The 16,052-nt window shown below is 36.2% G+C and overlaps 1 protein-coding gene across 1 annotated transcript in view; it reads left to right on the top strand.

The window, feature by feature from the left end:
* Positions 1–16,052, top strand: part of LOC135847064 (acetylcholinesterase-like) — an 83,043-nt gene that overhangs the window by 13,365 nt on the left and 53,626 nt on the right. The window contains exons 3-4 of the mRNA XM_065366460.1: positions 2,618–2,923; positions 7,453–7,825. Of these exons, the coding sequence (XP_065222532.1) occupies positions 2,618–2,923; positions 7,453–7,825 (679 nt within the window). The remainder of the gene's footprint in view (positions 1–2,617; positions 2,924–7,452; positions 7,826–16,052) is intronic.

Here is a 16,052-nt window from a genome sequence, read left to right on the forward strand (position 1 = left end):
CTGTTTTTTTTTCATTGTTTGGTTGTTTTTTTTTGTTTTCCCTGCAAAAGAAAATCCAAAAACTATGAGCTTACCATAACGTTACTTATTCCAAAAAAAAAAAAATCAAAAAATTTTTGAAAACAATGTTCTGTAATTTTGTCTTTTTGTTTCATTTTTAAGAAAAAATCTGTATTTTTTTCAAAATTGCTGAATTTGGAAACAATACATCACAAAAAAACAAAAAAGATTGTCTTTTTTAGTTTTACTATTAAAAAAAAACATGTATTAGGCAACACACGATTTTTGGTTTTGTTTTTTGTTTCAATTTTTCTAGATGTAAGGAATCGTTTTTTATAGTATTTGTTTTCGTTTTAATTTTTACAACACTCAAAATAATTTCTTTTTATAGAAAAAAAAAAAAAAAAACTCTGGTCTGCTAATTTTTGGGAATTATTTTTCAAAAACTTTCTAAAAATGTTCGCCGAATTTTATTTAATTTAATTTTTTTCATTTTTTCAATACTAGAGACTTTTATTAGGAGGACTAGTTATTTAAAGTACCGAAAGTGGAGTTTTTATAAATGAGGGGTTGCGTAGGAGAATTCTGAGTTTTGGCGAATAAATTGAGAATTTTCAATAACATTTTTTTCATCAGGTTCTTACCTAATTTTTTTTCAAGTTTAGAAGGCTTAACATGACTTAATTTTCATTTTTGGGAATTGAAATTTTCAGGGATTTTTTCCCCCATAAAATCGGCAAAAAGTAACGAAAAAGTTGCCTAAAGTTTTGTAAGTGTCAATGAAGTCCTCCTTAATGTACTTATGTACATATTAAAATATGAAGAGGATGATTGAGGGAGCAAGATGTTATATTTTTTGAAAATTTATTGAAAATTCAAATTCGGCACAATCGACATTGCCAAAATCGGACATTTGTGAAGGAGATGAGGATGTGAGTCAGGTATAAAAAATGAACTATTATTTGAATCTGACTTTGGATCGGTTTAAAAAACAAACACCCCGAGAACACCACATTTTTCATAGGGCTGAGATATGGTAAAGTTCTATTTAAGCCTGGAATGAAAATTTAATTCGGGAAATGTTGCGAGTAGTTGTTCAATGTTCACCAAATGTTCTCAAAATTCCAAAAATGCCATTGAAATTTTTGAAATTTTCGACAAGTGATTAAATTTGTGCTTGAAAATGCGAACTATTGCTGTTTCTAGGTGAAGGGTCCAAACTAAACTATCAATTTTTCGTGCCTACTTAATAATTGTTGTTTTTTTTGTTGAAAAAATTGAAAAAATTCCATTAGACAGCTAATTTTTTAGGCTCATTTGAAAAAAAAATAATAATTATCAAAAAAATTTTATAAGATAGCTGAGATTTCACAATTCATCTTTTCTAGTCAATTAATTATTTTCCTGGTGTCTTGAAAACCATTGTCGATATGAGTACATAGATAACCAAAAGGATATTTTTGAGGCTCAATTATTTCGAAAATTTCCATTTTTGAGAACATCGCGTAATATTTTTTGGATCTTAAATTCTGTAATTTAGCAGTAACAATTTTTATCCCAATTCACATAAAAAATCCAGCAATTCTGTAAAAAAAAAAAAAAAAAAAAAACTGAAATCCAAGAAAGAGCCATTATAGGAACTATTCAAAAGAATCAGATGGCCCAAAGTCAACAACTGATTGAATTTACATTACATAGCCCTTTTCAATAGAAAGTTTACTGTTTATCTATCCTGTTGCATTCAAATTCGAATCACGAATAACATATTTTTGATGAGACACCTCGTATTATTTTATTTGTTACGTGGAATTCATGTTTCGTTTATGCCTATTTTTTTATCGAGATGTTTCCTGTTGCAAATGCAATAATCAACATTTTACAAACGAGGACATCTCACCTCGACCTCGTCATCGACGTCTCTATAAAGAGTCGACTCGAATGTAACGTAAAAATACCACACAAATGTAATTTTCAACGTTGGTTATCCAAACTGCACGAGCACTAGTACGAGTAATGTACGCTAGTTCATAAGGTGAAATGTGCTACAATGTGTGTTATGTTAATCAGCCGGCTCAGTTACCAACTACTCCCAACGGTATTATTAACAAACTACGTATGAATTGTGAAATGAAGCCAGGCTAAAAAGTATTTTTTTAGTTGAGTATAATATTATCAATTCCAGGAAACTTGTGTCGTTATTATCGGGTCAACTGATGGAAGCAACGTAGCACATATTATGAGTTTGAAAATGGTCAAGGACGGAATGAATTAGAAACAAAGTCAGATTTTGATTAAATTTTACTTCTTATGAAATGGCAGTGGTGTTTTGGTTACAGCTCCAGACTGGTCCGAATTGGGAAAGGGGAAGTTTTCAAAAATCTCATAATCTTGACATTTTATTTATTTGTTTTTTTTTTCAAAAATTCTCACAATTAGAAAATATTCTGATTGAAGTTCGAGGGCACCAATCTCATGAATATCTGAAAGGGTCTTATCAAGAATCTGATTGAAATTTATTTTCATAGCCAGCTAATTACTTACAAATATACATACATACTTATTAGAAGTAGATTTGTAGATCAATTTGTATATATGTAACGTTGAATTATGTTTTCAGATCCCTGTATTCATTTGGATTTACGGAGGTGGCTACATAAGTGGCACTTCTACATTGGACGTGTACACCAGCGATATCATGGCCGCTTATAATAACGCTATTGTGGCAGCCATGCAATACAGAGTGGGAGCTTTCGGATTCCTATACCTGACCCCGGAGTTACCCTCTAGTAACGGAGATGCTCCTGGAAATATGGGATTATGGGATCAAGCACTGGCCATAAGATGGATTAAAGACAATATCCAAGCGTTCGGTGGCGATCCCGCACATATCACTTTGTTCGGGGAGTCTGCTGGAGCAGGATCGGTATGTTTTTTTTTCCTTAATAAGTTTATAAGTAGGTTAGGCAATTAGACAGAGGTTTCATTTTATCTGTTGGACAATTGTTTTTTTCAAAGTGAATTTGATTTATGCTTTCAAATTTTGAAATTCAATTTTGCAATCAGTGTTGCCAATTCTTTCTTATTTTAAAAAATTGGTGTACTTGTGAGTATATTTTAATCCCTCGAGACCTCGACTTTATGGCAAGTGTTTTACTTCAAAATGAAAAGTAACCGAAATGTTACTTATTATAAGATCTCTCGAGGGAACCTTTTGAACAAAATCAGATTAGATCAAAAGAATACGTTCTAACCCCCCTCCCCCTGGTAACTAAAATTTCAAGTACCTGTCAAAATTTATTTTTGATCAATTTTTGAAAATTTAAAAAAAATCAAAAATTACGTTTTTATGGAAATTTTTTAATTTTTCAAAAAAAATAGTTTTTAAACAAACGAACCGAACCGGTTTATTTAATCGTCTCTAACTTCAAAAACTTCAAATTTTACGCCCTCTTGGAGCCTCCCAACGTGTAAAATTTCAAATAGCTGTAGAAAGGAGCAAAAATGACCTTCAGATACTTTAACTTTGGTTGGTGCTAATTAGACACAATTTCTCGGTTGTTTTATGTAGCTACTGCAAAATTTCAGGACTGCCAGCTCAAAATGGAATTTTTAGCCAATTTCAAAAATTGATTCAGGAAAAAATTCAAGAAAAAATTTAATATTTGGTTAGATAACCCCCTTACTCTAGAAACTCTTCGAGATGTGCAAATTTAAAAAAACATTGTTTTGTTTTTCATTAACTTTTTGATCAGAAATTTACTTTTGAACTGGCACTTCTGAAATTTCGAAACAACTGCCTTAAATGATCGAGGAGGTGGCTAATAAACACAAACCACAGGTTATAGGTGTTCAAATTCGTTGCTGCCCCCTTCCAGAGATATTTAAAATTTCTGAAGAAAAACCCTGAAAACTCGCAGGAGACTCCAAAATGACTCAAAGCTGGTAGTGTGTATTGGGAGAGGGGGAAGGGGTTCAAATAACAATTATTCAAACTGGTTCATTTTGTTTAACAAAAAAAAAATTATACAAAAAAGTTAAAAAATCTTCATACATAAAAACTGTTTTTTTGAATTTTCCAAATTTTTAAAAATTCAAAAATGAATTAGGGTTATGAAATTTTGGCTATGGGGGGTTTCAAGACATGATTTTTAAGGTTAGTTTGGTTTCGTTCAAATCAGAGAGTGGCAGTTAGAAAAAATATTATTCTCTCGTTACCTAGTTCAGCAATCTTCAGGGAAAATTGGATGTGGGAGGAAGAGGAATGAAGTCCAAACGTCATGTCCAATTTGTAAAGAGGAATAAAGGGAGTGAAAATCGAAAAATTTGTCCAAACTCGAACTGACCCACCTCTCTCTCCCCCACGAATCACGACTTAATCCATATTTTGAAGCTCTGACTCCAACTGAAGGGTGCTAGGGGGCAGGGAAGTGCTCGTATCAAAAATATAAGGTCATATTCGTGTTCAGCACCCTCGAAAACATACCATTCAATAGGTCGCATGGCGTCAAGATTTTTTTTTACAATCTTTCCTTGTAACCGGGAGGAGGGAGGAGGGTGGTGCTCTCCATCTTTGAAAATGGCCATTTCGAAAATACAATATTTTGAGCGAAGTCAGAAAGTTTTGGTTGTACCATTTTTTTAAGAATTTTAAATGATCATGCAATCTCAAGTTCGAATTCAATTTCCAAAGCTGAGCTTGCAAAAAAGTTCAAATTTCAGTTTTTCAAAATTTTTGCCAATTTTTTTCGAAGTCTGCATTTAACGAAAATCCAAAATTTGACATTTGTTTCGAGTTACTTGCGCAGTTTTTCAAAATCTAATCTTGCTTAAAACCCGAACAAAATTGAACAGTTCATGGATTTATTATTACTTTTCTGACGTCACAATTTCACAAGCATAAAACATGTTAATAAAGTTGCATAATCAGTTCGCCGTAAATACGAATTATACTTTTTTCATGTCAACTCGAAATCGATGTGTCCATTTTTACTGAAATTTTTTGTACGAATTGTCCTCGACTATAGTAAATTAACCATCACTACCCAATCCTCCAAAATGAAGAGAAAGGGAGGGGGAGGGGAGGGGAGTGGTTGTCCTCGAAATTTTCACACCCTTGTGATTTTTTTTTTTTGCAAAGCTAATGAACTTTGAATGCTCGTGTCTAAGACTCTAAGACTAGGAGTTTAGCTCTGTTTGTGGGATTTTAAATTTCAAATTTCAAATTTGAAAAGCCCAAAATTGAACATTTAGGGCAAAAGCTCAACTCTTCATCTAACGTTTAAAACTGGAAAATAATCATTTAAAAGCTTGAAAAACCCCCCCATTGAAATCCCATTTTTATCTCATTTTCAGCAAATTAATATCCAAAACCAGATCTCAACATCGAAGGAGAGGGGGCACCAAAGGGGGGGGTCATTCAATTTTGCGTAAAATTCAAAAGAAAAAATAAGAGAGTGACATATCGATTGTTTATGACTTGAAGACGCTGAGTTCAAATATCGGCTCAATTTTTCAATCCGACTCCCCTAAAACCCCCTTCTCTCCCACCAGCCCTTTTTGAACGCGGCCAAAATTCCAAAAAATTGGAAATAATGTGTGACGTGTCGTTTGTAGGGTTTTCGAATGTGCTGAGTTCGAATATTGACATATTTTTTCAATCCAACCATGTCAAAACCCCCTCCTCCCCACCAGCCCTTTTTTGAACGCGGCCAAAATTCCAAAAAATTGGAAATAATGTGTGACGTGTCGTTTGTAGAGTTTTCGAATGTGCTGAGTTCGAATATTGACATATTTTTTCAATCCAACCCTGTCAAAACCCCCTCCTCCCCACCAGCCCTTTTTTGAACATGGTCAAAATACCAAAAAATTGGAAATAATGTGTGACATGTCGTTTGTAGGGGTTTCGAATGTGCTGAGTTCGAATATTGGCTTATTTTTTCAGTTCGACTCTTCTAAAGTCCTCCTCCTCCCCACCAGCCCTTTTTTGAACATGGTCAAAATACCAAAAAATTGGAAATAATGTGTGACATGTCGTTTGTAGGAGTTTAGAATGTGCTGAGTTTGAATATTGACATATTTTTTCAATCCAACCCTGTCAAAACCCCCTCCTCCCCACCAGCCCTTTTTTGAACATGGTCAAAATACCAAAAAATTGGAAATAATGTGTGACATGTCGTTTGTAGGGGTTTCGAATGTGCTGAGTTCGAATATTGGCTTATTTTTTCAGTTCGACTCTTCTAAAGTCCTCCTCCTCCCCACCAGCCCTTTTTTGAACATGGTCAAAATACCAAAAAATTGGAAATAATGTGTGACATGTCGTTTGTAGGAGTTTAGAATGTGCTGAGTTTGAATATTGACATATTTTTTCAATCCAACCCTGTCAAAACCCCCTCCTCTCCACCAGCCCTTTTTTGAACATGGCCAAAATACCAAAAAATTGGAAATAATGTGTGACATGTCGTTTGTAGGGGTTTCGAATGTGCTGAGTTCGAATATTGGCTTATTTTTTCAGTTCGACTCTTCTAAAGTCCTCCTCCTCCCGACCAGCTCTTTTTTGAACATGGTCAAAATACCAAAAAAAAAAAATGAAAATAATGTGTGACATGTCGTTTGTAGGGTTTTCGAATTAGCAGAGTTCGAATATCCCCATTCCCCACTCTTTTTAAATACGACTTCTCTATACCCAGCTACCTCATCCCCTCGCCCCTTTGAAAAAAAATATTTCCAAATTAATAAAAATGTACTGTGACATATCGACTCCTAATAATTCGAGGACGCTGAGTTGAAATTTCAAATTATGTACCATTCAAATCAGACCCCTCAATGCCCCTCGAGTCGCCCACTTTTCACAAAATTTAGACGCTAAAATAACACAGAAAAGAAACGATATGGTGGTTAAACATTAAAAGTTAAAGATAAAAGAGACGAACCTCTCTCGAATCAAAAAAACAGTAATTAACCGAAGAATACGCAGCGGTGGCGGTACCGTTTCGGGTGTGGGCTTACGTTAGCTCTCGAATGAAATCAGGCTTGAAAAGCACCTCTGCTATACCTACATACCTTTTTTCGCCAGCAACTAAAAAGCCAATAATTCTGAAAAACGAACAATAATCACACCGTCCGATAAATTATCAGCAAAGCAAATACGAGTAAAACGCTCTTCGGCGGTATTTACCTATACCTAAGGCTACTCTTATAAATCACATCAAAGATCAGCCATAAATAAAAGGTAAACTAAAAGGGGTAAACGTAGCGTGAATTTCAATCGCAATAAAACCAAATCAAACTCTCTAACATTCGTTCTCTGTTTACCTTTGACCATAATACGGAAATAATTTCCATACTTGCCTTCGGCTATTGCTGGCTTATTTCTCCTTCACAGCGTGTGTACATATAATGTGTGTGCTATCGTAGGTATCCTTAACGCTAATCGATTCGCTATTTATTTGGCAGGTGAGCGCTCATTTGATATCGCCGGTCTCCAGAGGATTAGCAACGCGCGGTATCCTGCAATCGGGCACGTTGAACGCTCCTTGGAGCTATATGACGGCCGAAAAAGCAGTCCAAATTGGGTTAACGTTAATCGACGACTGCGGCTGTAATTCATCGCTTATCGAAGAAAATCCTTCCAGAGTTATGTCGTGTATGAGAACCGTCGACGCGAAGACCATCTCGAAAAGGCAGTGGAATAGTTATTGGGGTATTTTAGGCTTCCCATCGGCTCCTACCATCGATGGAGTGTTCATAACTAAAGATCCGCTGGATATGGTCAGAGAAGGAAATTACACCGATACGGAGATCATCATTGGCAGTAATTTGAACGAAGGTAAGATATTGTTTTTACGTTGATTTAAGTTTTAACCGAAGGAGGGGGGATGGAGGTGATCGATTTTAATATATTTGAGAGTTGTGGAAAGGAGGGGGAGGGGATCGAGAATTGTACTGGAACCTTGAACAACAAATTTAGACATCTTGATAAATTCAGCTTCCCCTTCACCCACCCCCTCCCCCATCGCCGCTTCTAATAATGAGTGAATGTGAACGAATTGGAAATGGAAAATAGAATTTTCACCAGATATTACATAGTCCGGTATGTGGGAATAACCCTCCCGCCGATCTTCTAGGACAACTTTTTTCTGAAAGGGGACATTCTAAGGAACATTTTAAAGCCAACTTGTCAAAAAATCTAGTAAATTGGCGGCTATTTTGATTGACAAGTCAGCCAAAATCACAGATTTTGGTTTCCAACGAAAGACTCGCACGAAATTTTTTGAACTGGACATAGCTAGATCGAAAGAACATGCAAAAATTCATCACCAGACAATATTTCAAGTGCTAAAGTGTATTTTTCGATTTTTGGTGAATTTTTGAAAATCAAATTTTGGCCAAAAATGAGAAAAATTCAAAATGTTACCAAATTAACATGGAAAGCTAAAATTTGAGATATACCATATTTTTGACCTGGCAAATCGAATGGAAACGGTTTTAGACCATTTTGAGCAGTTCTGGAGCCTCCAGCAGATTTTGATGCTTGAAATTTCCACAAAATGTCATCAAATGAAGTTGGAAATCTGAAGTTCACGCCGCACTTCACCTTGAACAAGTTTTTAAGTCAAATGCTGGTGGGTTTAAGTCATTTTGGAGCCTCCTACGACTTTTTGAAAATTTTTGGAGCCTCCAGTAGATTTTCGAAACTTGAAATTTCCATGAAATTTTATCAAATGCAGTTGGAAATCCGAAATATATTCTGTAAGCAACAATGCGCTATGAAGTCGACTGTATAGGTAGATTTCAAGTCATTTTGGAGCCTCCAGCGATTTTTTAGAAATTGCTGGAGCCTCCAGCAGATTTTTAAGTGCTCAAAACTTCCGTAAAATGTTACCAAACAGAGCTGGATATCCAAAATTCACTCTGCACTCCAATTTCAAGTCGACTGCAGATACGTTCAAGTCATTTTGGAGCCTCCAGCGACTTAATGAAAATTCCTAGAGCCTCCAACAGACAGTTGACTTCATATCTAAAAACTGAAATAAGTTTTCAGAGTAAATTTTGCCTTTTAAACTCCATTTGATGAAATTTTGTGGAGATTTCAAGTTTAAAAAATCTACTGGAGGCTCCAAGAATTTTCAAAAAGTCGCTGGAGTCTTCAAAATGACATAAACCTATCAGTAGTTGACTTGATAGGGCGTTCAAATTAGAGTGCAGAGTAAATTTTGCATTTCCAACTCTGTTTGGTAAAATTTTATGGCAATTTCAGGTTTCAAAAATCTGCTGGAGGCTCCAGTAATTTCCAAAAACTTGCTGGAGGCCCAAAAACGACTTGTAATCCACCTACACTCGATTTTATATCGCACTGAAATTAGTTTGCAGAGTAAATTTCGGTCATTTCACTCCATTTGATGAAATTTTGTGAAAATTTCAAGTTTCAAAAATTTTCTGGAGGCTCTAAGAATTTTCAAAAAGTCGTAGGAGGTTCCAAAATGACTTAAAGCTACTAGCAGTCGACTTCAGAACGTGTTTAAGTTGAAGTGCAGCTTAAATTTCGGATTCTCAACTTCATTGGATGAAATTTTGTAGAAATTTCAAGTTTCAAAAATCTGCTGGAGGCTCCAGAACTGCTCAAAACGGTTTGAAACCATTTTCAATTAATTTGGCAGGTCAAAAATATGATTTATCAAAAATTTCAGCTTTCTAGGTCAATTTGGTAAAATTTTGATTTTTTTCTCAATTTTGGCCAATTTTCAAAAATTTACCAAAAATTGGGCAGGTATTCGCTCTATTTTGGACCTATTGAGTCGATTAGAAGATGTTCTGAGTAGTTTTGAGCAGTTCTGGAGCCTCCGACAGATTTTTGAAAATTATAAACTTTCCACGAAATTTTACCTAAATAAAGTTAGAAACCTTCCAGATTTTCAAAGAGAAAGCCTTAACAATTTATGCAAACCAACTTCAACTCGTATAAATGAGATTAGTGCTTTTTAGTGATCTACTTGACCCATTACTTACCTTTTTTCCAAAATTGGTTTCTGCCATTTCGGAATAATTGTACACTTTTCCAGCGATTTCACTATTTCTAAAATTTTTAAAATTCATTGTACCTGAGTCATTCGACAAAAAATACCGAAATTCTATTCATTTGCTCATATTTTTGGCATGCTGAGTCGACTGAACGTGGTTTTAGAATGTTTTGGAGCCTCCAGAACTTTTTGAAAATTCTAGTTTCCGAAAAAATGTCACGAAATCTGTCGAAATGGACTTGTGTACCTATAAATAAGGGGTACCCAAAATGGAGGTCGAACAGAAAAATGGTCCTGGTATTTTTCGAGCTCTATAAATTGACATCTTGGATCAAAAAATCAATTTTAAGTATTTTCATCGTGAATTGGGTAATGGCGGATTGTGCGCCAGGAGGAGGCGATTTTTCGAATTTTTTCACACAATTTATTGGAGCTTACAAACATTTTGAACTGGCATCCTATTTTGACTATTGAGAACTACTCAAAAGGGGTTGATACCGTTTCTAATCGATTTGACAGGACGAAAAAAGGGCATATCCCAAATTTCAGCTTTCTAGGTCAGTTTGGTAAAATTTTGATTTTTTTCATCATTTTTGGTATCAATTGGCAAGTTGGCTCTGAAATGTCCCTTTTAAGAAAAAAGACGTCCCAAAGGATCGTTGAAGGGGGGGGGGGTTATTCCTATTGTCATATGCCGGACTATTAATATCACACAGGACCATCCTATCTTCTCTCATCTCAAACTGTGGAGTTTCATGGCCATTGGAATTTACACCTTCATACTGCAGAATTTAATCTTTATAAAAAGCTTTGAAAATTGAAACTACGGTCTTCTCTCCTCCTTTCGTCTTACACCAACACACGTTGGTATACCTTAAGGGTCATAAAAATGCATGTAGATGTTTATCGTATATTTCTTTCAAATGAATCGCCAACACTGTGGAGAGGTGGCCGAGGGATGAGGGACTATATAGCTATATAAGAAACCGTCTACACGCGAAATATGCATTTTCTTTACGACTGCGACTTGCGAGCCAGCTCGGGCAATAAAATTTGCGAGAAAGGACGTTGGAAAAGAATTCGGGTCAAGTGCTTCGAATACACTTGATCGTGAATCGTGCGGTCGTAGTATGTAGTATTACTCGTATTTCGCAAATAAAGAGCAGGTATAGCTGGCGGGCGTCCGTCGCTGCCGCCTCCGGTGACTCCGACTGCATCGGGCTTGGTGCTCATTAAGCGCATCATTCCGGTAGATATTTACATTATACGGTTACGTGGCTTTACATCACTTTGTACACGAGGCTAATACGGCGTGTAGATTGCGCAATGTGCACATAGCCATTTGAATAATCTTCGTTTGGGTTATGTTTATAGTTGGCACAATAATTTCTTATTTACAAAACGTAATTGGTTTTCCGTTTTCGTGAATAATTCAGCGAATATACTCACAGAGCGATTTGTTCGACATTGTGAATTTTTAATGTCTCATTTTACCCACCGCCGCCACCATCGTCATCGCCACCCTCGTGGCTGCTTGCGCTATTCTTCGAGTGGACATTATGATAGCTGGCAATTTTTCTTTCTCTCGGCTATATCTACGTGGATGAGGATCTCGCGTATAATGTCGTTGAGTTTTTGTAAGTTTTTCTAACATGCACCTGCAAAATCTTTTTTTTTACATTTTTTTATCATTTTGAGTATTTTCAAAAAATGTATTGCCGAACAGGGGGGAGGAATAAAAAAATTTCCTGCCCTCGACAACTGATGTATCAAATCATAGGTTTTCAAAATCCGAATCTGGAAACCGTTTGACCCCAAAAGAAATTCAAAGGCGGTTTAGGTTCAGAATTTTGAAAAAAAATCACAAAATTTCTGTCAAAATTAAACGTTTTTGGGGAGTCTAGTTTTGATTTGAGGATTTTTGTGAAGGATTTAAAGGCAAAGGATTTTGTCGAAAAATTTTGCAACGCTTTTGGGGAAGGATTCATTGCGAAGGATTTTGGAGAAGGATTTGCCAACAGTTTTTATAAAGAATTCACATTGGTGGAGAACTAAGACTCTTATAAAAAAAAAGTGAAGAGAAACAAAATCATGTACCTAACATAAAAAATTTGTTACCAACATGCAATTGTGATTTTTTTTTAAATTTAACACACGAAACATTCTGTAGACTCTACAATAGTGATTGTATCGTACCTATGTTTGAAAATTCGACCAAAAAGCTCGATAAACTCTGATTACCAACGTCGAAATAGAAAAGTGACAAGCCCGGGTACTATAATCGAAGTTGGCTGGAACCGGGCGCCGGTTGGCGATTCGATAAAAATAATTTCGATAACCAACGTGAAAAGCTATAACTACAGACAGGCGTACAAGTACGACTCTTCTCACACCACATCAAATAACCATAACGATGATGGCGGCGTATACGTAAAAGTGGCTCTTCTGTAGGTCGCTAGTGGTTTTGTAAAAATAACGCCTGTGTTGGGTGTAAAAAAAAAAAGAAAAAAATACCACAGCCTGCTGCCCGCTGTCTACACCAAGGTAAATTATAATTGAGCCTTACCTTTTCGAGCAGCTTTGACTTTGAGTGGGTCAACTCGTGTATAACCATTACAGCTCACTTTCCCGTTTACGTCAATTGTTCACTTTTTTTCCACTGCTCTTACGACGTACTCGTATAGGCCATGGGCGGATTTTTTTCCACAGGGGTATACGGTATACTTTTGTCATCGTATAGCCAAGTTCTTTCTCATTATACGATTATTATGTGTAGAATTAGTTTTATTATTATCGTGAAGCCAAGTCGACCGACAGGGATACAAGGTTGGCAATTAGACGTTTATAATTATTCCACTACGAACGAGTTGACATTCAACTATCTGTCATCGATATATTATACGAAAGAGTTCATTTTTTTTTTTTTGTATTTTAACCGTTGCTCGCCTCGATCACGTTGTCGGTACTCGTCTTTAATCACGTGTTATATTACATCACGTGTCAAAAATCATCTTGTGTATTTTAGCAATACCGTCGTCAACGCCAGTCACCTCGAAAAACGTCGCATGAATACCGTGTTTTATATCAACGTACCTACAATTTTCACCCTCTTATGTTTCCAAGTGTCATTACCCTGTCTGAATTTTGAACAAATGATTGCACCAACGAGGAAAACGAAAAGATCGGAGGAGGAGAAATTCTCGAAATTCAATAACGTTGGTGTGAATTGTTTAGTATTACAAGATATGCTTGGCATGTAGATTTTTCATAATTTAGTTTTACACGAAGAAAGTTACGTAACACCGATTATATTTTTTTAATCAGTCGAAAAATGAAAATTTCGCAGTTTTTTTTCGCAAGACGTATGATCCCAACGCAAAAACCCCATTTCTGGACATAAGGCATTCTTACTAGTTTTATCCAACATTTTTAATGAGTTCCTTATCCCACCAAACTTTCAAATAATCCAAAAAAGAAACATACACCTCCTCATATAGGTAGGTAATAAGATTTTTTTAAAATACGATTCCGATCATGGAAATTAGTCACTTGATCCCAAAATCACTGGAAATTTTGGCAAAACACCTGACTTCTTTTGACAATTTTGGATGACTTTTTTGACAAAAATGAGTACCCAGGTACTTTTTGACAATTTGAACCAAAATGGAACTTTTTGGCAATTTTAGCGAAAATCAAAACTTTTTTTACAATTTTTGCTAAAAATGGAAATTTTGACATTTTTGGTTAATAGTCCAGTAACTTTAGCAAAAAAATAGGGGCTATAGTGAATCTCTAGGTGGCAAGCTGATTTTTGGTATACTGGTCCATTTTGATGTCCTGAAAACGAATCCGAGGAGTCCCCTACTGTGCCGGGTGAGCTTTCCGCCAAATTGTGGATTTTAGCCCCCCAAAATAGGTTTTTGGCCAATATATCAAAAAATATCGACTCTAGCGCAAAAATGATTGAAGAATGTTGTTCTACGTTAAATTTACGATCTATTGATATATCAACTGTCTTTCTCCCCCCAAGGGTGGTGGAACTACAACCATTCAAAAAAGGGGGGTATCCTGAAAAATACATAAAGGATATAGGCGCCTGAGGGGAGTGAAATGGTCCCCGAAAGCGTTTGAGTTGATATCAGCATGGAAGGTGGGTCCCATCGAGAAACTTCCGCGTGAAAAATTTCAGATCGGCACCACCTCCCCTTTTTGGGGAACCCCCCTTTTCTGTAATTTCAATACCAATTTTCTCAGCCCCATTTCAACCGATTTTGAAAATTTTTCAGTATGTTATGTATATTCATAGTAGGTATCCCCACAAAAATTTTCAACCCCCTCCCCTCATATTTACCCCTCAAAATGGTGTGAAAATGTACCTTGGGGAGGGTTCGGGGTAAAATGGAAATTTCGGGGGAAATAACTAAGTATTAATGAGTAGGGTGTCGTTTTCTTATGATTCGATACCGCTGAGCACGAATATGACGTCAGATTTTTTGCTACACTCATCTAGCCCTCTCCACAGCACATAGCCCCCCTCAATTTATACTATTTGAAATAAGTTGAAAAACGCTATTTTGAGGAGTAAATATGAGGGGAGGGGGTTGAAAATTTTTGTGGGGATACCTACTATGAATATACATAACATACTGAAAAATTTTCAAAATCGGTTGAAATGGGGCTGAGAAAATTGGTATTGAAATTACAAAAAAGGGGGGGTTCCCCAAAAAGGGGAGGTGGTGCCGATCTGAAATTTTTCACGCGGAAGTTTCTCGATGGGACCCACCTTCCATGCTGATATCAACTCGAACGCTTTCAGGGACCATTTCACCCCCCTCAGGCGCCTGTATCCTTTATGTATTTTTCAGGAAACCCCCCTTTTTTGAATGGTTGTAGTTCCACCCCCCTTGGGGAGAGTAAGACAGTTGATATATCGATAGATCGGAAATTTAACGTAGAACAACATTCTTCAATCATTTTTGCGCTAGAGTCGATATTTTTCGATATACTGGCCAAAAACCTGTTTTGGGGGGGCTAAAATCCACAATTTGGGGGAAAGCTCACCCGGCACAGTAGGGGACTCCTCGGATTCGTTTTCAGGACATCAAAATGGACCAGTATACCAAAAATCAGCTTGCCACCTTGAGATTCACTATTCAATGCTAAAGTTACTGGACTATAAAAAATAGGACTTTTTGACATTTTAGGTGAAAAATATAATTTTATGGAAATTTTTGTGGAATTTTTGGTGAAAGCAGAAGTTTTTTCACCTCAGCAGAAAATTAATCTTCTTTCTCTGACATTTTAGGCTAAAAAAGGGCATTCCGACAATTTAAGCAAAAAACAGGACTTTTAACAATTTCGACAATAAACTGAAACTTTTTCGGCAATCTTGGCAAAAAACTATTTTTTTGGGAAATTTTTTCGCCAAGTACTTTTTTTTTGGGGTGTTTATAATTACAAGATTATTACACCCGTAAGGGGGGGGGGGCTAGATTTGGTTTGTGAGGCCGATGTTTTCTACTAGGGAGATGAATTTTTGTATTTCTGAGGGTTCGTCAGGGATAGTAGGTGGGTTTTCTTTTATCTGTAGTGTAAGTCTGTTTTGTTTTAGTTGGGGACAGTTGAAAAGTATGTGTTGGATGGATATGGGTTCGTTTCTGCGAAATTGGCATGAGGGTTTTGGTTCTTTTTGGTATAAGTGGTTATGAGTAATTTTTGTGTGGCCTATTCTTAGTCTGGTAATCAGGATTTCTTCTTTTCTGTTCAGGTGGCCTAGATTTTTCCAGGGGAGAGTAGTTTTTTTATGTTGGAAGAGTTTATTTGAAGTTTGTTGTGACCAAAAGTTCTGCCAGTTATTAAATGTGTTGTGAGTGATTAGAGATTTAATGTCATCAGGAGTGAGAGTGGTAAGAGGGGAGGGGGTAGCGGCTGTTTTTGCTAATCTATCAACAGTTTCGTTTCCAGTGATACCTATGTGGCTGGGAACAAACATGAAGCTAATTGAGTAATCATAATATTGGAGGTTAAAAAGGGACT

Source organism: Planococcus citri, chromosome 5 (genome assembly GCF_950023065.1).
Source record: "Planococcus citri chromosome 5, ihPlaCitr1.1, whole genome shotgun sequence".
Lineage (NCBI taxonomy): Eukaryota > Metazoa > Arthropoda > Insecta > Hemiptera > Pseudococcidae > Planococcus > Planococcus citri.